General features: G+C 43.9%; 1 protein-coding gene across 4 annotated transcripts; it reads right to left on the bottom strand.

Moving 5' to 3' along the window:
- Positions 1-831: 831 nt before the first annotated feature.
- Positions 832-23,450, bottom strand: LOC114789209 (transcriptional repressor p66-alpha). Of its 4 annotated transcripts, none has more exons than XM_028978377.1 (11): positions 23,275-23,450; positions 13,668-13,941; positions 8,515-8,635; positions 8,252-8,383; positions 7,821-7,898; positions 7,593-7,718; positions 7,301-7,495; positions 6,654-6,894; positions 5,498-5,940; positions 3,999-4,248; positions 832-2,749 (listed from the first exon to the last, which is right to left on the bottom strand). In XM_028978377.1, exons 2-11 carry the CDS (start codon positions 13,925-13,927, stop codon positions 2,613-2,615), a joined length of 1,983 nt encoding a protein of 660 aa, XP_028834210.1. In that variant the 5' UTR covers positions 13,928-13,941; positions 23,275-23,450; the 3' UTR covers positions 832-2,612. The 4 variants fall into 4 exon arrangements, with proteins under 4 accessions (XP_028834210.1, XP_028834213.1, XP_028834212.1 ...); XM_028978380.1 differs by having other exon boundaries at positions 4,122-4,248; XM_028978379.1 differs by having other exon boundaries at positions 7,301-7,474.
- Between the last annotated feature and the right edge of the window lie 1,223 nt (positions 23,451-24,673).

Genomic DNA, 24,673 nt, shown 5'->3' with positions numbered 1-24,673 from the left:
CTCAAAATGATTTCAGTTTTCAGGTATTGAGGTATGAGATTATATAAAACAAACAAATATATATATTATAAATACTATGTGCCATGTATAAAAAACGTCTTCCCTTGTTTAATGAATGAATTTTGAACTAGAACTAGAACATTAGAACTATTAGCTTTGCTTGAACAGAGCTCAGTGGTGGATGTTCACCAACAGACGTTACTTTATGTCTGTTTTGCGTTTGATTGCTGCTTCACACCTGCATTTGAATAAAGCACACTGATCCAAATATCAACATATGAAATCTGAAAATGTTTCAACAATGTGCAGGCAGCCATGTTGATTCATCTTATTGAACATGCAGCCGTAAAAAAGTATTTTATAACATATAACATAACATCACCAGGCAGCCATGGAGTGATGTCCTAGCAGCTAAGAAAGCAGACTCATGACCAGATGCTCAGGTCTTCTAATCCACCAACTGTAGAAGTATCACCCCCACATATTGCTCCCTGGGCACCGTTCACGGCTTCCCACTGCTCACCACGGGTTGAATGTTGAGGACATATTGTCCATTGTGATGAACAGGAAATCACATTCAATACTTCAAACACTTTCAGTTGGAAGTAACCACCAGGTAGATGCCAAAGGACTTTGAAATGTTTGGACACAGCATCAAGGATTAAGGACTTTTTATTTCTTTCAGCACCACATCTTCACAAACCACTAGAGCGGTGCAACCAACAACCAACAACTTCACACATCAGTAGCAAATGTTGTGGTATACTGGTGTATGATGGCTGAACAACAGTATTAGCTATGGGGTAAAATAAGATTAGAAGACAGCATAAATTAAAGGGTTAAAATTATTTTATTATTACGTTTACAGAACTGGGGAAGAAAGTAAACCAAAAAGAAACAAAACATTTTTACAAGGCTTGGAAGGGCTGTGGATGTGCGTGGGTTATGCTACACAGAAGATGGTGCTGGAACCCCAGGTAAGGAATGGTGTGAGCTCGTCAGACAACAGCAGCCAGGACAGCACAGCAGAACACAGGCCCGCCAGAGTCGCAGCACAGGGGACTCGGGGATGCAGGTCAAATGAAATAAGAGGTAAAACAGGTAAAACTTCAAATTATACATGGAGGGGTGTCTGTTTAAAAAGCATTACAGAATTAGAATATATGTGAATGTCACAATGTGCAAAGGTTTTATATGATTAAAAAACAGTGTAAGATCGCAATCATTTATGTGGAAAACTTGAAGCTGGGAACTGCACAATTCCCAGATGCTCATAATATCAATGGAAGCTTCCTCTGAATCTTAAAGAAAATAAAAAGTAGCTTTAGCATTTACTTTGCTCCAGGACCCAAGAGGATGGCAGTGATAAAAGTTTGCATTTGAAAATGCTTTTCAGAGTATCATTCACCTTTCAAGAACTATACGTCCAAATAATTGCCAAATAATTAAATGCCTAGACAAATAATGCTCAATGAGAACACCTCCACCCAAACCAAAAAAAAAAAAAGTCTAACATGTCCTGCAGTCCACCTTCCATCCACACAAGGTGAACCGCATCCAGTGGAATTGTTGTTCATGGAAAAATTGTCATATTAAATAATAATGATAAAAACTAAAACCTAACACCATGTCCAAATGGAAGCTACTGCATGTACAAGAGCTAAATAAGCAACACACATATACTTGCTTTAGGATGTGAGTGGAAAACCTAGGACAAAATTAAAAACAGGCATGGGGCGGGGCGCGGGCCAATTTAACAAAGCAAATGTCAAACAGTTGCTGAAGCGCAATATCTTAAAAGAACACAAAAACCCTCCCAAAAACACTCAAACATCCGGTCCGGTCAAAACAAGGACCACACAGTAACATAATTTACTGTAAAAAAAAAAAAAAAAAAACCCTCCAAATATCACTACAATGCTGTGCATGAGCATTTTTAAAATGTGTTTTTTTTTTTTTTTATATTAATGAAAATCCAAAGGGACAGACTCTTCACCCATTCATGCGACTGGAGGTGGGAGGGGCCATATCTGTCCAGTCATTCAAACGATGCTCGTCACGTCATCCAGTTCCAAGGGCAAGGAGAAGAGGCATTTCACGGTCACTACGAGTGCCACTCCTCTGACACTGACACACACACACACACACACACACACACACACACACACACACCTCGAGTGGAGATGCTAGCCTGATGCTTACCATCAAACATAGAAATAACAAAGAGCAGAGTTTGTTTATGACCAGGAGTTGTGGAAGCCCTTTAACACAGTTTTTTTTTTTTTTTTTTTTTTTCTTTTTTTTTAAAGTAAATATTTTTTTTTATTTCTTGCCTCTTTTGCGCCAGGAAAAAACACACTGTTCCCACATAATTATCAAGCATCAGTTAAGTTCAAAAAAGTAGGTTCAACAGTTCAAGAAAAAAACTACTATGCAAAGGGGAACAAAAAATGAAAGTTTGCAGCTGAACACACATCCAAACTGTAACTAGGAAGCATATCAGCGGTTGCTCCATAATGGCGTCCGTGGTCATTCGGGTACTGGGTGGATCTCTGCATCAGCTTTACGATCATCATAACCGTGGAGTTTGCGCCAGTTGTGGGGATGAAGATCTATTTCCATGTGTTGGCTGTCTGGGAGATGGATCTTGAGGGGATCATGTCCAGGAGATACTCCCGCTGTCGCTCCACGGCTGAAGACGTGGTCCTATGGACAGAGAGGCTGGGGTTCACGTAGGCCATTGTTACGCCTGCAGGGCAAAACACAAACACACATACAAAATACATGAACCAGAGACATCAGAGGGAATTTATGATCAGCTGCCATGGTTGAATCCTGCAGATGAAGGACCCTACTGAAGTCTGAAAATGGACTCAGTATTGTCTTTACTCCACATCCATCTTATTAGCTTCCATCCACTCTCTTTAGGTGGTTCCATTTAGCTGTTTAGTGCTCAACATGGTCGGTCTGTTCAACCTGAACTGGTTGCTTTTAAAATCCCATTTGGAGCATTGTCATAAAAATCATAAGTGAAGACTTTATAAGGGAGATAAATTAACTGCATACATTTAAAGCATGTATTTATATTTTGTGTTATACAAGCATTTTGCAGCTAGGACTGGGCAACAGTGAGATATTTCGACCTCTAGACAAAGTCCGCATTTTTATGCAAAAGTCACCAAAGATCTAAAGATTTTACATTGATCCTGTGTGGTTAAGCTATGCTGCCCAGCCCTAAATGCAGAGTGATGGGGAAAGCCTCCACCAGATGCAGATGAAAATCACCACCTTTACTCATATGACCCACCACCAGAAGAGATTGAAAAGAGAGTAGAGAGACGCCACCTCCCAAGACACCCAATCAGCGAGGGTGCTTATTCTACGTAGGCTGATACTTCCTCCCCCATCAAAATTCTAACGCTCTTTCATTACACTGGACATGTATTTTTATCAGTTCAGAAGATGCATTTCTTCCAACAAATATGCAGGCAAATAAACAGTCTTCCATTCTTCCATTAATGACCTGTCATACATTTCTACACAGTTCTAGCGCTGATGTAACATTAGCCATGTCTCCCTCTGCTTATGTCGTAATAGTGGGTATTGTTTTGTCATATCAGATTTTACTGCACGTTCACAAATTTCTACTTAACACCTAGCTGTCTTAAAACGGATTCCAGAGAGACTAGACAACATCAAGAAGGAGAAAAAAACCCCAAAAAAAAAAAAAACCACAGTCAGCATGGACGTCACTACATCCAGCCTAGATATTTTCACTCATTCTAAAGGCACCTTCTAAACGTTCAGGGAAAGCAGAACTGCAGTGTGGAAGAAGAAGTTTCAGGAGCTCACATGGAGCTGCAGACAGGAAGGAATGGGGAGAGAGAGAGGAGTGCATGGTCTGGGTGGGAAAAGGAGGTGAAGGCTTTGAGGAGGGAGGACAGGGAGGGGCGTCAAGTTTTATTTTAGGGGAGCTGGTGGAGGGGCACAGAATCTACCTGAGGTGATGCTGCTGGCTTTCCTCCACACCGAGGCGTTACCGTGGTTACCGCTCCGGCCGCCAGTGGTGCTGCTGTTGCTGCCTCTGCTGCCCTTTTCGCTGGAGCGCACAGCATGCTTACCTGGCCTGCCAACTAGAGCGGCGGCCGCCATGGCATTCTGCAGCTGCTGGGAGGTGGAGGTGAAGGAGTGCGGTACGCTGCGGACACCCACTGCCGACTGAACACTCCGGGAGAGCTGACCGGAGGTCTGACAGAAGGGAAATAAAACGAGAATGAGAATGATGACTGTGGGAGAGGAGACTGATTCACACACAGAATTCAAGAAGCAACAAGCAAAGCAGTGAATTAAATGACCAGAGTGATCAACATTATCACAAAAAGGCAAAGATCCCCTCAATTCCATTCCCAGGTCAACTATGGTGCATTGGCTACTGGTCAGTGAGGAAACAGAATTGCTTGAAGACCTTTTCTAAGGTTAAAAACACCAAAGCTGAGGCAGACTTTGTGGCTATGGCCTATGAAGTTGTGCTGTTCTTTTTCTGCGGATTAAGTCCGTTTTGATTGGACAGTGGTAATACTGGTACCATTTCAAACCGATAAGCAACTTGAGTGGATTCTGCCCATTATGTGGCTCAGCAGCCTGTATAGGTCTGTACATGTTTAGCAGGTATCTGAACCATTTACTCCTCAGTGCGGACCCTGGTACCAAGTGTGTGACGCGTAAAGCTGGGCCTACACTATGCAAGTTTTCCGGTTCTTTTGTTAACACCAAACTGAAAATGCATGACTATTCACAGGCGAAGGAAAAAACAAAAAAAGCTCACGATTCACGGCACGATGCTCGGATGCAACCTGACTGCTCACACTACACAAGCAACATTAACAAATCGGAACCTGCATCAGTAGGAATACAGTAGAAAGCAAAATGCACTGAATACAGAAAAAAACTTAGTTCACACTCAGTGCCTTTTGGTGACTTTGAAGCATGAAAAAAAAAAAAAAAAAAAAGAATATAGAGCTGCTTCACAACCCATTTACAGTCGAATTGGAAACTGCTCCTGTACAGATTCAGCTGCAGTGTAAAGATTGTGTTCTACGAAGCACTGGCAACTGAAGCACTGCATTATGGGATCTGCTGTTTGTGCGTTATCTGTGCTTCATTTCGCCATGCCATAATAAATCTATAAAAAGTCATCCCGCAGCATGTGGCCTGTGGGCCGCAAATTTGACACCCCTGGAGTGGTTAAAAAGAAATAATAATAATTTCTCACTAGAAATATCTTCTCATAACATTTCTCCTTGTTTTTCCAGCCATTTTGACACATGCTGATTCACAACAATACCCATGTTGCTAGATGGGGTATCTCGCCATTTTAACTCATTACAGGGGTGGGTGATGTATTATAGCACAGTGAATGCCCAGGTTTGGAAAGTGAGGCAGGGTAAGAGAGGAGGAGCCTGGTGGGCGGAGCAGCAAAATGAATGCGTGAGATCACCTGTTTGATGGTGGAATGGTGGCGTGCGATGGCCTGGTTCCCCCTGCTGTGCTGCGGCTGCTGCAGGGACGTCCTCACCTGCTTCATCTGCTGTGACACCAGCACCTGCTGCTCCACCTTGGTCGTGTGGGCAGAGGACGAAGTGGCAGAGGAGGAGGAGGAGGAGGAAGAGGAGGAAGTGGACGTGGAGTGTGATATGGGGGACGAGGACTGTTGCAGGATCCGCTGCTCAATGTCCTGCTCCTGTTGCAATGCCTTGACAAATGCAGCCTTCAGCCGGTTAGTGTGCTCGGCCTTCAGGACCTTCTTCTGTTTGGATGACATGCATTGCTCACACATGATGGCTCCTCCCTTGTCTTTACGCCAGCGGCAGGTGAAGTCGGTCTTGCAATGCGTGCAGGTAAATGGGTCCTTGGGTGCCGATATGGATGAGGAGAGTTTCCCTGGAAAATGGAAAGTATGGATATAAAATGTAAAACAAGCTTGACTGATTTCATCATTTGCCACAATATCCATGTTGCTAGAAGGGGTATCTCACAATTTGAACCCATTTCATTACAGGGGTGGGTGATATCTAAAAATGTTTTCAAGGAAATGATCATTCATGATATTGGAAATCTAAGACTGAACAATGCTTGATGTGTAGTAGCACATAGATAAAAGGTACTTTTCTCCATCTTGAAAGTGCCACCAGCAGCATGCAATAGTAGTGACACAGCATTATATTCACAGCCAAATGTGAGCCCAAAAGGTAGCCTAGATAGAGTTATAGCATAACCAGTAACATCTCACATCCCCCCATATCACACGCCTGTATAATGTAGATGTGGAGCAGAAACAGGCTTTTGTATGGGTATGTTATGGCACGGCCCAACATGCTAATAATCTTTCTCTGATTATCTGAAAGAAAATCAATCCACTCAACAGTCTCAGAAAATGGCAAAATGGGTTGCATTATCCTGGGAGAAATATTACATTCATGTCTGCAAAGTTAGTGTATTTTTACGGGTTCATGCTCAATTCTAATTTTTGAGGTGCCAGGCTTCACATGCATTTCCTGTTCAGCCTGCTGGACGGGGGTATTGATTCAACCCAAACCCATCTTGCTTTGAGGTTACATCTTGACACCTTTGTATTTCACTGTAAAACAGTCTACCTTTGCCAAGAGTGTCCAGAAGGTTCTGCACCACCTCCTCCAGTCCCACCAGGTAGATGAACTCATTGTTAGCGGCAGAAGGCAGGAAGTTGAGCTCGGGAGCTGGTGGTTTGGGTGGTGGTATCTCTAGAAGTGTTTTCTCTAGCTGCTTCCGCAAGGCAAGCTTAGCAGCTGCCTGTCGGCTAGCAGGTGAGTCGCTGAGGTTCTGGCCTGTCTGTGATTTCAGATTCGTTGGACTTGACTGGTGAGAGAAGTGAGAGAAGAAGATGGGGGAAATTTCAGTGCTTGACATAAAACTACTGTTAATAATAAGCTGGAAGCTAAATAATTAGCCCGTTGCATATAAAATCACACACAAAAAAGTATTTGCATTTATGCTGGTGAATCATAACCAAGATTATGCAATTTATTGAAAATTGCACTTAATCTCAGACAGTCTGTTCATCGGGTGTTCTCTACTTTGTTCCTATTTCTTCTCTCTGTATTTTGATCCTCTACAACTGGTTACGATCCACCAGTGACACAAATGCATGTCATTTCCCCCCGGTCTTAAGGTTTTGTTCAGAGGTGTATGTATAATATATTTTTATATTATATAGATCTGAATTTGCATTGATCTGCAAAGCCCCAAGGCCTAGTCCACTAACCTGGGGAATGTTGACTAGTAAACTGGTGCTCCCCACACTGGCTACCCTGATGAGACCAGGTTGGATGATCTTGTGACCTTGGATGCTTGGCACGGACGCCCGGGGTGCCAGCATGAGAGGAGGTGGGCCGGAGCTTGAGTGCTGCTGCTGCTGTTGTCTCAGAGACTGCAGTTGCTGAGGGGACACAGAGATGGGCTAACAGAGAAACACAGAAGAGGACAGAACATTAAACCACCCCTACGCTGTGTCAGGATGAGGCTGAAATGAATTCCTCACCATTGTCAACACCCACCTGTGCCCCTCGGACTAACGGCGGCATGATGATCTGAGAGTTCTGTGATCCATGTTTGGACACCTGCTGTACTCCTCGCACTAAGGGAGGGGGGATGACCGTGCCTGAGCTGCGACTTGTCAAAACCTTAAACACACACAGCCCAAAACAACAAAAACATTTTCAAAAAATGTTCATGGGACAGGCCTTTTAAAAAAGACAGAGGACCAGAATGGACCTGTTCCTCACCTGGGATCCTTTTCCTGCAGTTATGGTGCCTCTCACCAGAGGTGGAGGGGTGGCCCCTGAACCAGACGTCCCTGTAGGCTGTGGGGAGGAGGTTAGCATTACGTGACCTAGCACAGACCAACGTTCACAACAAAGTGTTTTCTGTTGCTGCTGTCCAGTCGGATGTGTATTCTGCAGATTAGGACCACAGATTGCGCAATGAATGTGCTTCCTGCCCTTCAGCCTGGAATATGGTTATTCTTTCATTCGCAATTTGTGTCCAGAGTAGAAATCATAAAAAACAAAAACTGTTTGATTTTGGTTTTGCTGGAAGTTATTTAGATGATTATTAAAATTAAAAATCGTTGTCTAATAAATGTTTAAATAGGAATGGGTTCGTTGAAAATGGGTGTGGATGTGTGTGTGTGTGTGTGTGTGTGTGTGTTTGCTACCTTGTGCACAGCACTCTCTTTTTGTGTCTGACTCTGACGGAGTCTCTTTAGGAGCACGAGTTTGGCCTCCTCCAGCCTCAACTCCTCCTTCAGCTGCTTAATGACCCGTTCACGCTCCTCAGGACTGCTCCTCTGCGTGCACACACACATACAAGGAGAAAGACAGACACACACACACACACACGTTTTAATCCTTAGTATAAGGGAAAAAAAACGAACAAGTGGAATTAAAGCGGTGAAAGAACAGAGTGTGTGAGTGTTACCATCAGTAAGTCTGTGTCCAGCTCTTTAACGTGGCCATTCATTTGTGGGCTGGGGGAGTCGTTGTCAGACAGGACGATGACATCGTCAGGCGATGGTGGCCGTTTCTCCATCTTGATCTCACTGGAATAAATGGAGAAACCAGGCTGTGCATGAGCAACCAACCACTGAATAAAATTCCTCTCTGCTTCTCAGCGTATTTTGGAATGAATATTTGGGATGAGGAGCTGACTGTCCATTGCATATGTGCAAATTCAGATTTTCTGCATGTCTCACCATTGTCATACAAACTTGTATGAGAGAATTTGCTGTAACCAATCTGTGCCGGAAGGAAAGAGAAACGACTTTTCAGTTTCACAGCAAGAAGACAAATACTGAGATGGACCCCGAGAAGAGGAGATTCACTCTGGAGATGAACTTCCAGTTCAACCTAGCTAAAATCAGGTGACACCCCCCATAATGAGCACATTAACAGACACTCTTGTCCAGAGTGACATAAATCCATTAGATGAACATTTTAGTCACAGCAAAAAGACTCAGGGATTGTTACATCTGATATAACAGGAAAAGTTCACTCAGAATAATACAACATAGACAGGAAGTGACGTCATGTACAAAGATCACCACAGTAAGAGTAAATATTTCCATCTGCTTATCCACACCTAAGACTGTAGGAGAAGGTAGAGTCTGTCCCAGCACTCACAAGGTGGGCACATTCTCTGGAAGTTAGAGAGAAGACCACACAAAAGCGACAATTTCACTGCATGTCTCTTGGAGGAGCCCTCAAACCTCATAATAAGCCTTTACCCCGGACATATACACAAAATGACCTGACATCCCATTATCATAAACTCTGGGACAGGTGGGGCATTTTAGTAAAGACCTGAGGTGATATGCGTATGTGTGTGTGGACGAGTTTGTGTGCGTCTCCCTTCAGGCCTACTCTCTGCACGTCCTGTGTATTAATCAGTCTACAGGTCACATGACCCTAGTGGTTTCCCCAAGATCATGTGACACAGTCACACACACCCCTTCACCCTCCCCCTCTCTTACTGTTCCTTCCAAAGTGGAAACCATGGCAACGGCTGGCTGAAACCGGTTTGTGACACATGGCCTTCATTTTGTGAAGTGAAGTAGGGTTCAGGTGCCGCAGAAAATGGAGTTACCACCACGGAAAGTTCTCCCCCTTCAGACGGAGATGGGCCACCCAGATCGCTGACTATGCACTTCCTGCATGCTAACGCGCGCAACCAGGCTAACACACACGATCCATGGACACGTCACAGAGGAAAGAAGAAGTCACATAAGGTGAAGGAGGTTAAAGAAAAATACAACCAAATACCTCTGGGGATGACCAGTAACCAAAAAAAAAATATTGTTTTTTTTTTTTTTTTTTTTACTTTCTTTCAAAACACACACAAACATTTTCCAAATACACAAATCAATAAAACAAGCCTTAAGCTGAGACCAAATCAATTTACAGTACAATTAGACAGTTTACTAGTTAGTTTTTAAAAGTATTCTCTTGCTTACTGTACATCATAAAACAATTTTTTTCTGCATAATATTCATATTAAATGTGATTGTGCCACCATATTTACAAATATCTGTGGTGAAGACCACTTCACACACACACACACACACACACACACACACACACACAAAAGAAAACAGTTCCGACTGTGTGAATGGGGTTCAGACCCCCACCTCCATTTATGGATCATATAGCCCATGCCAACTCATCTGGGGTATGTGAGGAGGACATCTTCAGGCAACAGCAGGGCGTTTCTTTAAAAACAGCTGACACAGAAAATGTGCATCAGCAGCTGGACTTGGTCTTTCTGCATTGCATTGCAATGATCTAGGCCAGCGCCACGCCCTGGTTCTGTCCTCCACTCTGGGGACTGCATTCATATAGACTGGTGAAGAACACAGGCTGTTCTGAGATCAGGGTTCAGCAGCTAATTAGAGTATTTTCTTCGTAAACTTTCACCAGGAATCATCAGCCATTTTACACAATACATTATGTCAATGCCTTGTCAAATCAGTGGTTTATTTCATTATGTATACAGATTTATTATTATCAATGTTCTAAAAAAAAAAAAAAGTCAGCCTCCATTACCTGCTTCTAAAACAAGTAAATGTTCAAGTAAATGCTACCAACTCTACAGCTACTCTACAGCTAACAGCTACTAACTCTTTCCTCACCTCACTTTCCCTTCCATGGATCACCTATCAACAAAACCCAAAAGGACTTCTCCCCCTGCGCCCTGGCTCTCCGGGACATTGCACAGTAATTGAAGAGTACTTCGAGCAGCGGAGAGAAAATACAAGAAATCACAGCGACTCAGACCTATTGCATTACCAGAATCTTCTGGACAAATTTTCCACTCAACTCACTGCTGCTAAAACTGCTTTTTACAATGCAAAACTAGAAGCCTCCGCCCACAACCCTCAAAAACTCTTCAACATCCCTACTCAATCCTCCGACTCCCCCTGCCCCATCTTCCCTAACAGCTGATGAGTTTTCCAACTTCTTCACAACTTTTTTACCCTCTGAAAATTCTACAAATGCTCTAAAATCAAATTTTCCAAGCTCACATCTGATGAAATCTGTTATATAATATCTACAAGCAATCCAACCACCTGTCCACTCGATCCAATCCCTTCTGCAATGCTTCAACCCGTCTCCCCTGACCTCATCCCTTTCATTTCATATATAATAAACAGCTCAATGTCATCTGGCCATGTACCATCTGCCTTTAAAACAGCCAGGGTTCTTCCAATCCTAAAGAAACCCACTGCTGATCCTACAGATAAACAACTACAGACCAGTTTCTCTCCTCTCATTTCTTTCTAAAATCCTTGAGCGCTGTGTCTACAATCAGCTATCACTTCATCTAACACAGAACAACCTCCTGGATCCTAAACAGTCTGGCTTCAGGACAGCTCATTCTACTGAGACGGCACTTCTGGCTGTTACTGAGCAGCAACATGTGGCCAGATTGGCAAAACTGTCATCGGTTCTTATTTTCCTTGACCTATCTGCAGCATTTGACACAGTTAACCAAAAGACTCTCTTGTCAATCCTGAAGAGGCTTGGAATTCAGGGCTCAGCATGGCAGTGGTTTGCTTCCTACATTGATGAGCGATCTTACCAAGTGACTTGGAAAGGATCCACCTCTGGCTCACATAGACTCTCCACTGGTGTTCCTCAAGGCTCGGTGCTAGGTCCTCTCCTTTTCTCCCTCACTTGGTGAGGTCATTTCCTCACATGGATTATCCTACCACTGCTATGCCGATGACACACAACTCATCTTCTCTTTTCCTCCCTTAGCTCTACATGCCATGCTACTTCCAAAATCTCTGAATGTCTAACTGACATCTCATCTTGGATGGCAGCCCATCACCTCAAACTCAATCCCAGCAAAAAACTGAACCTTGGCGTAACAATAGACAACCAACTCTCCTTCTCGACTCACATCAGCAATCTTTCCCGCTCATGTAGATTCCTCAGAATAATATCAGACTAATCTGCCCTTATCTGTCAACATAGGCCACCCAGATACTGGTTCAGTCCTTAGTAATCTCAAGACTGGATTACTGCAACTCCCTTCTAGCTGGTCTACTAATATGTACCATCTGACCTCTACAACTCATACAAAATGCAGCAGCACGACTGATCTTCAACCTTCCCAAATTCTCCCACACCACCCCTCTGCTATGCTCCCTCCACTGGCTCCCAGTAGCTGCACGTTCAAAATACTGATGCTGGCCTACAAAGCCAAACATGGAGTAGCACCATCCTACCTCACAGCCCTTATTACACCTCACACTGCACCTCGTTTACTCCGAGCCTCCAGTACTGCTCGCCTGGTCCCTCCATCGCTAAAGGTAAAATGAAAACATTCATCTAGACTCTTCTCCGTCTTGGCCCCTTGGTGGTGGAATGAACTTCCCCTTGAGGTCAGAACAGCTCAGTCACTGAGCACCTTCAAACGACAGCTCAAGACCTTCCTCTTTAGAGAATATTTACATTAACTTGTAAACTTCTTATAGTCTAACTTGTGTACAGAATCTACATTAAGATAATAAAAAGATTGTATTCATCGTTGGGGGTCCTAATGAACCAGAACTGATCACTTCATCGATGGTAACTTGAAAGCACGTTGTAAGTCGCTCTGGATAAAGGGTGTCTGCCAAATGCCTTAAATGTAAATGTAAATTATATTTATACAATTTTTTTTTGAAGTTTTGGAACTGGCATCATTACGTGCTGTTCCAATATCACTCATTATCCCCATGCCGATCATTTGATCAGGTATTTTTCCTTCCTTAGAAGGAGAAACTGATCACCAACATAAAACAATGAAGAAACAACTAGGAAGAACAACATTTGGTCTCCAAACTGGTCAAGCTTCACAGACCTGAAACTCACAAAAATAGGCTCAATGTATGATTGCAAAAATTAATGTCATAAAACAAATGTACAAAAATGCAACATGCTTTTGCAAGCAGTGAGCGACTCAAACCGGAAAGGGAATGTACGATAGACTGGAAGCGGTCCACTGCTCACCAAGGTGATGGGTTAAAAGCAGAGGACACATTTCGTTGAGTCACCATGTGATGTGCTGTGTTTCACAATCACTTCACTTTCACTAACAAATCCACTTCATGAATTAAAAATCACACATATGCTTCGACTTGATTGCAATTACGTTCATGTGCTGTTGCCATTTAGTTGCAGCAGCACATCCACCTAATCCACCATCCGCCTAAAGCACACCAGAGGACGTCTCCTTTGGTCCACTTTTTTTCCAGAAATAGCAGTTAAAAGGAAATAACACCTATTGCAATTATTAAATAATGTTGGAATCATCATATGATCAGTGAAAAACAATGAGTTAAGTTTACAGATTAATCACATCTCGCAGAGGTGCTACAAGCTCTCAAAAAATATTCCCCCTAAATCGCTTGTTTTGCTCTGACATTGTAGGTCAAACTGAAAAAGCCCTGATCACAGCACAAAATAGAAAAAAACTTTGTCTGTTGAATAAAAATCCCAATCCACTGAAACAAAAGCTTATTTTTTTATCAAAATGATTTGGCTCTAGTTAAATCATTTTATTACATTTGTTTAAGCTGATAAACGCACCTCTTGGAGGAAGTGCTCATGTCCACTGGTTCCTCTCCTGTCTGGACCTCCACTTTGATGGTGGCCTTCACCTCCCCATCGTTGATGATGCTGGAGACCCTGCCGAGGGGCTCAGACATGGCCCTGATAGAGCGATCATCTCCAGATGGCTCTGCATCCTCCTCCAGCTTCACCTTCTTGCTGTTGGGTTCAGTGGAGAGGGAGTCCCTCTCCAGCGCCCGTCTCTGGCTGCGCGTCTGCCGCACTGCCTCATCAGACATCACTGCACCAACACCTGAAACAGAAAAAGAGCAAAAGAGATTTTATATATATAATCAATTATTTAATAATCAAGCCACAAAAATCGTTTCAACTCCCCTGCCTCATTGCATAGAATTTGTGGGTGGTAGTAGCTTAGTGGGCCAATGAACCAGAAGAACACAAAGTCCCAGATTCAAACCCCACTTACCACCCAGTGCCCCCCTGAGGAAGACACAGAATGACATTTATTTATGATTTATATATTTACGAAGTGATTGGTTTGCTTCCTTTCCCCCCCATTTCCCCAAGAGGACTTGACTTGTATTTAAGCATTAATTATATTGTATTGAGTTCTGCAGGACCAACATTATTGTGATCTCATTGCAATCAATACCTTTCTCAAAATATCAATATTTTATTGCATCACTCGATGTTGAGTCACTCGATATTTTTTCAGATTCTGCCAGTATGAGTATATTTGGGCTCGAAACCACAGATGAAATAAATATAAAATCAATATAATTTTTAGTTTTATATAAAATCAATATAATTTTTTTATATAAATACAGTACAGGCCAAAAGTTTGGACACACCTTCTCATTCAATGTGTTTTCTTTATTTTCATGACCATTTACATCGGTAGATTCTCACTGAACGCATCAAAACTATGAATGAACATGTGGAGTTATAATAAAGAAAACACATTGAATGAGGTGTGTCCAAATGTTTGGCCTGTACTGTATGTAGGCAGTGAAATCTAATGATAAGTAAAATGATTTACTTGAGTAAATATTCCCACAGATGATTGCTGTAATTGATTATACAATCACTCAGTTCTAGGTGAAGTGTCTATCCATTTTCAGGAGCAATGTTACAAACGTATGGGCTGTCACCAAACCACATGATACTAACCCAGCAGTATTTTCATCTACCAGGCAGAAAGATAGGATTCTGATGGAAGGATGAAAAGTTGTGTGGAGAATTCCACAGTTCAGTTTTTTTAAGAACCAAAACAAACCATTCAAAGCATTTATCCTCAGCAGTAACAGATGAAAAAACCAAGACCACAAATGCCTGAAATGTTCAGATTTCTCCCAGAAGAGAAGCGGGGTGGCAGTAGGATGGAGATGGCAGTAGAATCATGATTTTGCACTTTCTATTGTTCCTTTCCTAGTATAGACCCTCAAAACCACAGTAAAATAAAGTGAGATCGATGTAATGAGATGCATTTACACTTAATCAACCAATATTCAACTGAAGAGCATCCAGAGAGAGAGAAAGAGAGAGAGACACTCAGTCATCATTGTCCAACATGTTGCTGGTCAGCAGAAGCATCACACAGACCCAACAGGTCAGAAAGTGAAAGGAACAGAGTGTGGAAAAAGAAACTCCCCCCACTAGGAGGCTGCATCAAAGAGACAGATGGGCAAGGGTGTGGACAGACAGATGGGTGGATAAAGAAAGGAGGGCAAGGTAGCAGCTGAATTAGGCACGGGTACACAGACAGGAGCTGACTATCAGACAGACAGGAGCTGACTACAAGACAGACAGACAGGTTCCCCGCTAAGGGAAACAGCACAGTGCCTGCCTGGTCAGTGATGAATAACAGGAAGTAATACTTCTCCAGAAGGAGGGTGGGGGAGAAAAATCACATTAACCCCTTCACTCCTGGAGAGATTATGGTGCGCCCACGGACAACTATGGGCACCCAGCTCATTCTAATGTAGAGTGTGTGACGTCACAGACTGACAACACACCACAAAAACACACCTCATATGAAAGGAAAGTGACTCAAGGAATTTTTTTTTTTTCTCCACACGCACTCTTTTTGATACCCTCCCTCCCACTGACATCATTGAGCCACACATGACCCGTCCCATGATTCAGTGGGGCACACAAAGCACTTTTCCCTAAGAACCAGTCTAAACCGGTAGTGAGAGAGCGACTGACTGAGGCAGGTTTTAACCCTTTGAGGCCAGAAGAAACAGAGATGCAGAGAAGGAGGCATGCATCCTGGTGTGGAGTGGGGTGGGATGCATGGCATACCATAACACAAGGAGAAATGGAGGGAGCCCAAGCTCTGGCTGCTGAGTGGTCCAAAGACACACACACACACACACACACACACACACACACTTCTGAATGCAGTGATTCTTGATCAAAAGTGAGTGATGAAAACATGGACCATTTTCATCATCGTTTTGTTTATAATCATCCCATAACACCAAATATAGGATTTAAAGGTATACTCCATGTATTTCCACATATCTACAAAAATATTGTAGATTTGGTTTATTACTCATTTTTATAGCATCTATGCATCCACAACACGATAAAGCCTCAAACAAAACAAATTTGCCCTTAAATTTTCTTTTTACAAACTTAAGGAATCAATGAAGCCCAACCATCTGTATTCTATATTCCATTTCAGAGCTTTGAGAAACTAAACCAACATCCACTGCTGTGAACTGTAATGGAAGATAGGTCAGCAGAGTCCATTTTTATGGGCTGGAGTTATTGATCCGCTCTGCTGCATTTACAACAGGACATGTGGCCAATATGGCATAAAGATGCCACAACTGTTTTCATGATATTTTATTGCAAAACACAGTATTGTGAAATGAAATCAAAAACAGAACGTGGCAAAGATAAAACACAAGTGATTTTAGTTCTGAAGAACCTTTAATATGATAAGCCTAGATGTCCTGGAATGGTGATATTAAAATTTCATAAAACACAGTAAATACTTTCATAAATACAGTTTACAGTGAATATTCCCACTGGGTACATTTGTGTCCATTTATGTTAAAATGAAAGCACTCATTTTTTTCTAATGAGAAAGTTTTTAAAGTGAAGTGATTTTCACATGTGATACACAGCACAGCACACGGTGCACACAGTGAAATTTAACCCATCACCCTGAGTGAACAGTGGGCAGCCATGACAGGCGCCCGGGGAGCAGTGAGTGGGGATGGTGCTTTGCTCAGTGGCACCTCAGTTGCACCTTGGCGGATCGGGATTTTAACCGGCAACCTTCTGATTACGGGGCCACTTCCTTAACCGCTAGGTCTCCACTGCACCCAAGTTGCAACACACTCATGCTTCTTCTTGAAAGACAACGACAATGTGCCAATTGACAACAGGAGTATTATGAATACGTTATGACTACGAGATTGGTGGTGGTGAATACCTTTATCAGAACATTACATGTGATTGCATATGACCTGGACATGTAAACAACAAAATTAAAAATTCCCAGATGCCTCAAATGACGTCAGTCCACACCACATCACAACGCCTAATATCACTTCTGAAGCACTTTCATCCTTAATAACGCTATGCATATATAGCCTTTAACAGTTTACAGTTCAGTTATGTTTTTTTTTGTACTTTGTACTCTGGATGTTAGCATTACCAGGGATTTTCTGATCACCTGAATAGTTTCTATTTAAAAAGACTCATATATAGATGTGCAGATGTGTGTGAATGCTGGGCCTGTAATGGCAGATGATAGATGAGAGTCAATGGCCACATACAGCTGTCTGCCTCTGTGTGTGTGTGTGTGTGTGTGTGTGTGTGTCAGGCCTATATCCGTGGAAACAGAATGGCCTCTCGGCATCAGGTTTCATGCCCCTCAGCGTTTACACACAGGCCTGCTGCGTTTCCAGCGCCTCCAAGAGCAGCACATCCGTATGCAGGAACCAGACTTTGCTTCTTACAAACATGACAGGAAATACTGCAACAGTCTGCCTCACATGGTGGATGATCAAGAGATGGAGCTTAAAACTGGACATTAAGGATACAGAACCGTTTACGACTTGAAGACAAATAAGAACCCTCGATCTGCCACTTTCCCTAATTGTTAATACATGGCAAAATATGAACACACAAATTCCAAAACTACTGTTCCATGATCACCCTATTCCATGACTGATGTGGCAGCATCCAGTAAAACATCAGAAAAGATCTGATTATGTAGTGACCTCCAGAAGTCCACAAAGTACTTCTTCATAGCAAGGTCCAGAACGCTGCCAAACAGGAAACATTTGTCAGGCTGAGCACAGACCTGTCACAGACCTGGGTGATCGTGAGGGCGACTCGCTGTTGTTCACGCTGCTTTCAGTTTAAGACAACTAAGAACATAACATACCTGATGGAATATTGTGGGTTTTTTTTTGTGAATTCAAGAACCCTTTGAGACCTAGAAAGATCTCTGGCTCAACATAAAAATGTTTTTTTTGTTATTGTGAAACACTGCAGCACAGCGCACAGTGACGCAACGAAATGTGTCCTCTGCTTTTAACAATCACCCTTGGTGAGCAGTGGGCACCTATGACAGGCGCCTGGGGAGCAAAGTGTGGGGACGGCGCTTTGCTCAGTGGCACCTGGCTCGGGATTCGAACCGGCAACCTTCCAATTATGGGTCCACTTCCTTACCCATTAGGTAAACCACTGCCCAGTGGTTTTATTTCACAAAAGTGATACAGTGAATATTTTCATAGCTCAAGATATTAGGGTGTGGTGACAATTACCAAATCACACGTTCATGAATTAATAAAAAAAAAAAAAAAAAAATTCAGATGTTACTGGTTCAAGGTTCAAAGTAACCCCAACACCCCCTTTGTTATTCAATCATAATAGAATCATACATCCTTAATCTTTCAAAACAGCATGCATTATCGATGTAGCCACATTAAAAAAAGTTTACATCAGCCTAAAACATGGACTTTTTTTTGCCACCATCACAGTCTTTCAAAAGCAGTAATGAAGTCAATGTGATGAAGCCATACACGATCACGTGTTTGGACAAAGAAGCAAATCACCTAAGCAGATAATATTTACAACGAACTATTAGTGGCCAAGTAATGGCCAACGAACCCTAGTGCCAAGTGTGATTATGGTTTTATCTCTTTATATGATGTAACATTACTGATCCATTCAAATATTCACACACGCAAATTTGATTTATGCTTAGTCATGATAGCCAGGAAATGATCAAAAGTCCTGTTAATACAGAGACTTGAGAATCGCTGACCTTTACACTGCTCAGAACCGGTGTGGACTGTACCCTGGTGCGAGCACATACTGTAGCATTCCCACAGCTGAGGAATGCGGTCGGCGGGCTGCACCCAGTTCGCACTAAAGTAGGCCCAGGCAGTGGGCGAAAAAAGCCGCCGCTACAGAGACCACCTCAGACCGGGCCACAGGGTCCGGTCGCCGGCCGTGATGGAGCGGTACCGACTCACGCCGGTGTTGGACATCTTCATACTTGTCCTCTTCCCTGTAGCATGCGAGAACACACACCGCTCCATACAGGCGGGAGTGGGGGAGGGGCAGCGAGAGGGGAAAAAAAAGGATAGGTTTGGGAGCGTGTCTTTGACGCGGCCATCTTAGAAAGCCCGAGCTGTGCCAGGGAGGGATAGAGGGACAGTGGAGGGCCTGATAATGGACGCCAACAATCCCATGTTCCCTGGACGCGACCTTTGCCGGTGTTTTAGGTAGGACACTTAGGGTCACAAACTTTATCTGGAGATGAGCGAAGAAGCTCCGAACAAGGATTTATTTAAGAGTGGCCAAACCCATCTGATACGATGGTGAAGCACAGGACGCAGGGCAACCGACTGAGTCTTTGGTTGCGGTGCAGGGGATTCATGAACTGCCCTTTGTACTTTAGTTTCTGAGACTAAAGCCCATCTGGTGAGCCGGTCGGAAACAAACCCGCTGCTGATCTAGAAACAGGCCTCATGTAAACTTTCCATTTAAACCCTGCAAAGGCTTGAATCTCTGAATTGTTCTCTTACAGCAAACTGGGGAGACTGATGCCCTCTGGTGCCATGTGTGAGGACAGAGCTTAAATACGAAAAGAAGAAAATAGTTCATACGTGCACAGTTATTATATCACGGTTCAATAACATCAGCAAACATTCATCAACTGCCGCTGCGGCACACTGGAACAATGGACGACCGACACAACCAGCGAAAAGGCAGGGCCGCCGGTCACATGATGAGGTGTAACCTAATCTACACCAACCAATCAGATTTAGTGGTGTAATGTGGCCCACGGCCGAACAATATGTCATTTGCATATCATTACAGAAGTATGCAAATCGGCAATGATGCATGCATTTCAAAAAAAGGGAGGGGGGGGGGGGGGTGGCGGCGTACCTTATACAGCTGGAGAACAACAAGCTCAGTTATAGGCTCATTTCTCCTCAACAATAATCTTTCACATGAAGCACTCTTAAGCAGGCTATGATCCTTCGGGACCCTTCGGAATTTCACGGGTGGAAAAGCAGACTTTGCCTTCAAGTGACTTCTCATGCATTCGTGCAGGGTGGCAGTGGCTTAGTGGCGAAAAAATCAACTAGCAACATGCTAAACCCCGCAAATCCCGCAAGTTCTGCTGGGTTCCTGATCAAAACACTTGACCCAGGCGCTCCAGGGGAGATCAAACCTGTAATTAGTGAATGGAAGTTGAGCCAGACAGCAGAATGGGCTAAATTATTAACGTCAAATGTCAATGCATATGCGCTTCCGTAGATGTCTGATTATTTTTAGAGATGGAAGCAGTGGCCGCCGTTGCAGCTTTTTCCAAACTGGACGCTCCTGTTTGGCCAGAGGAAGTACATCCACGCAGATTATTTATAGAGGCTGATGTAACGGCCTCTCCTGGCGGAGTTTAACTCGGCACTGAGCGGGTGCCTGCTTTTAAAATGTAGGGTTATGCAGAACGCCACCCCTCCCCCAACACAGGCTCCACAACAGATTATGAACTGGGCTGCTTATAAATGTACAAGGGTCACGTAGCAAACAAACAGAAGCACTTTTCAGACTGTTTGCCCAGCCGATCGATGCTTCATCTTTAGCAAAATCACTTAAAGTGTAGGAGCACATGTTAATATGTGCAACCATGCTACACACGTAATAAAACCACAAGCATGTTCTGATTAAAATAAATAACTAAATAAATCACAAAAGGCACTCTCATCCCTCAAAGCCAACAGGAGGGTAAAAAGAACGTCTGTGAGACAAGTTTTGCATTGCATGTGGTTCTGCAATCTGGTACCATGCACCCATTGGGCATTTAAAGGAAATTGCACAGTACAGTGAATTAGGACTAGTGAGCAGTCGAGTCCCATTTAGAGCCATAAATGTTTAATGAGTGCTTACTGGTTAACAAACCTAAAACAGCACGATCATTAATAAACTAAGACTTCTGCACCAGTCAATGTACCAATGCTGATATCTGTCTCCAAAAGAACGTCTACATAATAATTCTTAATTCATTCGATACAGACTCCAAATGCAGAGCACCACTTTCATGTCTTTTGGTGAACTAGTAAAGATGGCGCTAATCCTTTATTTAGCAGCTCCCACAAACTCCAAACTACTTTTGTCATGCACACATATCTTTGATACTGATTCAAAATATGCCGTGTTGTCAATAGCTGCCACCTTAAAAACTGTCCTCTGCACATTACATCCACTTGACAGGAGACAACATGTAAAGAAGCGCTCTCCGACCCCCACACACTGACTGAACGCAAAGTAAGAATCCGCTCAGGCTTCATTTTGTTCCATTATCTTTACAGGCCTGAGCAGGGCCCTAGATGCAAGTTCCTCAGATAATGAACCCCTACGGTTCCTCATGAAAGCAATAGTCCAACACAAAGCCACAAAGAAAGGCGCACAGCATTGTTCAGGTGAACAAATGAGTGACGATTCTAGAACCCTTATAGCTGAAATTCTCAAAAGGGGTTTCGGCACTTTCTCCAAGTGGAGAAAATGTGAATTATGTTCTGCTGATAGTGGGAATCGCAAAAGGGCGCCAAAGAAAAAGCACAGAGAGCGGCAAATCAAGTGCCAACACAGTGGGCAACATCCTCTCTGGAACAAGTGCGAAGAATCGGACTTGTACGTTAAACTGGGAGAACACGTTGCGTGACAGCACTGGCACCACGGCCATCGTCAACACTTCAAATTCAACAAATAAGTCTCACGGGTGGCAACGAGACGGATGTGTAGGGAGCTCCATTTGACAGCTCTTTAATTCCAACCAGCCAAAAACAAGCATTTTCCCCGAAAACCAATCATTATGCTCTGTGTTATGTAGCAAAAAAAAAAAAAAAAAAGCTATGTAAAAATCTGATTATTATCATAATCAAAGTGTTCGTATAACAGGTGCTTGTATTTGAGTAATAAAACGGACTCGCGCCAGCTGCACATTACAGGCTGTAAAATGTATAATGCACGACCGAGGAATTTAATAAGTTTCTAAGCGAATCAAAGTTTGATGAAACGCACTCGCCGGCCTAGAAAAGCGTGAAAGGACCGCGCGTGGCCCTTTAAGGCGGGGATGAGGATGAGGATGGCCGCCTCGCAAGTGCGAGGATTACGGGGACTTTTATTGTGACACATTAGCGAATTGTCGGGTTAAGTGGCCCGACCGGGGGCTCGAAACCAAGGCGCTGCGTCCACCATCATTACGCCACCGTCGATGTCGATGTCGCCCCCCCCCCCCCCTCCGAACCGCAGGAGGAAAAATCCCAAACACGCGAACACGTCCTACTTCCATAATATAAATATACGCAGGCGGCCCCGGGACGGCCCGGCGGAGGGGGGGCACGGCCGAGCTTTAAAACACCCCCAAGTCGAATTAAACCCCACGCAGCTCCACGTCAGTCATTAGCCCGCAACGCGGTCCCACGTTTAAAAAGGGGACCGAAAGGGCGGAAAAAGTGTCGGGCGGACGCCGCCGGCGCGGCGCGGCGCTGCCGGCTTGTGAAGTCGCCCGTGCCCGAGCTTTTGGAGCCGCTCTCCCTCTCAGACCAATCGTGGACCGAGACGTTAGCAGGCTAACTCGCTAGCGTTGCCTCGCGTTCGGCGAGGGGGGGGGGATCAGCGGAAAATTTAAAACTTTCTGGCCGCCGAACGGCGAAAATTCACGCCGAAAAGACAGAAGGGCGCTTCCAGTTGCAAAACGCCGCCGTCCAAAGTTTTCCGAGAATCGCGGGCGCCGATCCCCCCCACGGACGACCGAAAGGAGTAAATGCAGGAAACCGAGAGTCCCACAGACACTCGTCTCGGTACGTTACCCACCCAGACACCAGGGCCACTTCTGTTTACCGCGACGAAGGCCGAGCGGAGCGGTCAAACTGCGCCGGTCCGCGTCGGCTGAAGAGTCGGCTCCTCTGCGGAAAAGTAGACGGGCTACTTTGAAACAGCCCCATTACTCCGTCGCCGCGAATAGGTGGAGGAAGAGCTCGGCTTTCGATAAGTCCGAATAAAACGGATTCCCTCAATCGCCATCCCACTGGGAAAAAAAAAAAAAAAAAAAACTTGAGCCACTTGATCTTTAACCACTTACTGAGTCGAGGTGACGCCGATCCGCTCCTCCCGGGGTCTTCCTGGCGGTTGTGGATGACAATTAACTCCGATAATTCGCTGTTTGAGGGGGGAGAAAAAATCCCGGGGATACCCTCTTGTGAGCCCTCCCCGCCGCCGCCTTGGCTGCCAAATAATGCGCCTCACACACATGGAGCCGCGGCGTCACCGCAGTGGGCATGCGCGTTCGAGGGGGATCAAGTACACGGCGCACAACTACTGACCACAATCGGAGGCAAAGGGCACGGGGTGACGTGCGTCCCCATCCCCCCGTCTCCCACTGGGCGAGGGGTCCGCAGCTCCATCTTCCTTTCAGGACTATCGACCCCTCTGCGTGACTGGGTCGTGCTCTTCTGTTGTCATCGGTGGCCATTGGCCCTCATAGCAAAGTTATTGCACATGATGATTTCCTGTCATCCTGTCACCGTTTTGCGTGAGTGTGCTGGTCCTCAGCTGTGACTTTCACTGTAGGCTGCGGTCAGTAATGGATGGTCAGGGCTCTGAGCTGTCACCCACCTTCAATCTCGAAGTGCCGGGGACAGGCACAGGATGGGGGGGATACGGGATACAAGACTGAGCCGAAATGACTCACAGGCCTGTGAAAACAAGAACACAATCTACTCTTCACCTATATGGACTGGGTTCCATCAGAAAGAGGGTGTGGTGGTTGTGTCTAATCAGAAAATCAGAAGTTAGTTATTAGCTGTACACAGCTTCTGACATGATAATTTTGTTAAACCAATTAGACACTACTAATAAGACTAATAACTTTATCTTGATGCAAATTAAAATGAAATTTGACTGATTAGTTTAAATGAGTGCCTCATATTCCCCTTTCTGGAAAAGAAGTAGCCATTTATAAAACACTAATAAGATTGTAATAGTTACACATTTACACAACACACACGTCAAATTATCAAATGTTTAATTATAAATAAATAGATGAGTATAACAGCCAAAATTATTATATTATTATTATTCAAGGTAATTATAAGTGGAACATGTGAATGTGAAGGTTGTATTTATTGCTTGTGTTTCTGGTTCTCAGTTAAGAATGGTCGGTGGTGCAGAAACACTACATGCAAACATCTCAAGTCTTTATTCTTTCATTTGAAGGTGTGCCCTCCTATCCACTGGCCCCAAACCCCTCTGAATTTGATTTGTTTCCCTAATTAATTAATTAACTAATTGGTAAATTAATTAATAATTACTTAGCTATTATCTCGTAATAATCACAATGTTACTGCAATAAAAATCATAAAACATCAATCATAATTCCTCCCAAAAAGCGCTGGTTGCTACCAACACTGCCATGACAGCCTCGGCGTAATCCCCATTAAAGTACGGGAACAATACAGGAAAAGGCCCTCCCAATCACGATC

This window comes from Denticeps clupeoides, chromosome 4, assembly GCF_900700375.1.
Source record: "Denticeps clupeoides chromosome 4, fDenClu1.1, whole genome shotgun sequence".
Classification (NCBI taxonomy): domain Eukaryota; kingdom Metazoa; phylum Chordata; class Actinopteri; order Clupeiformes; family Denticipitidae; genus Denticeps; species Denticeps clupeoides.
This window is presented reverse-complemented; position numbering and strand designations above follow the sequence as displayed.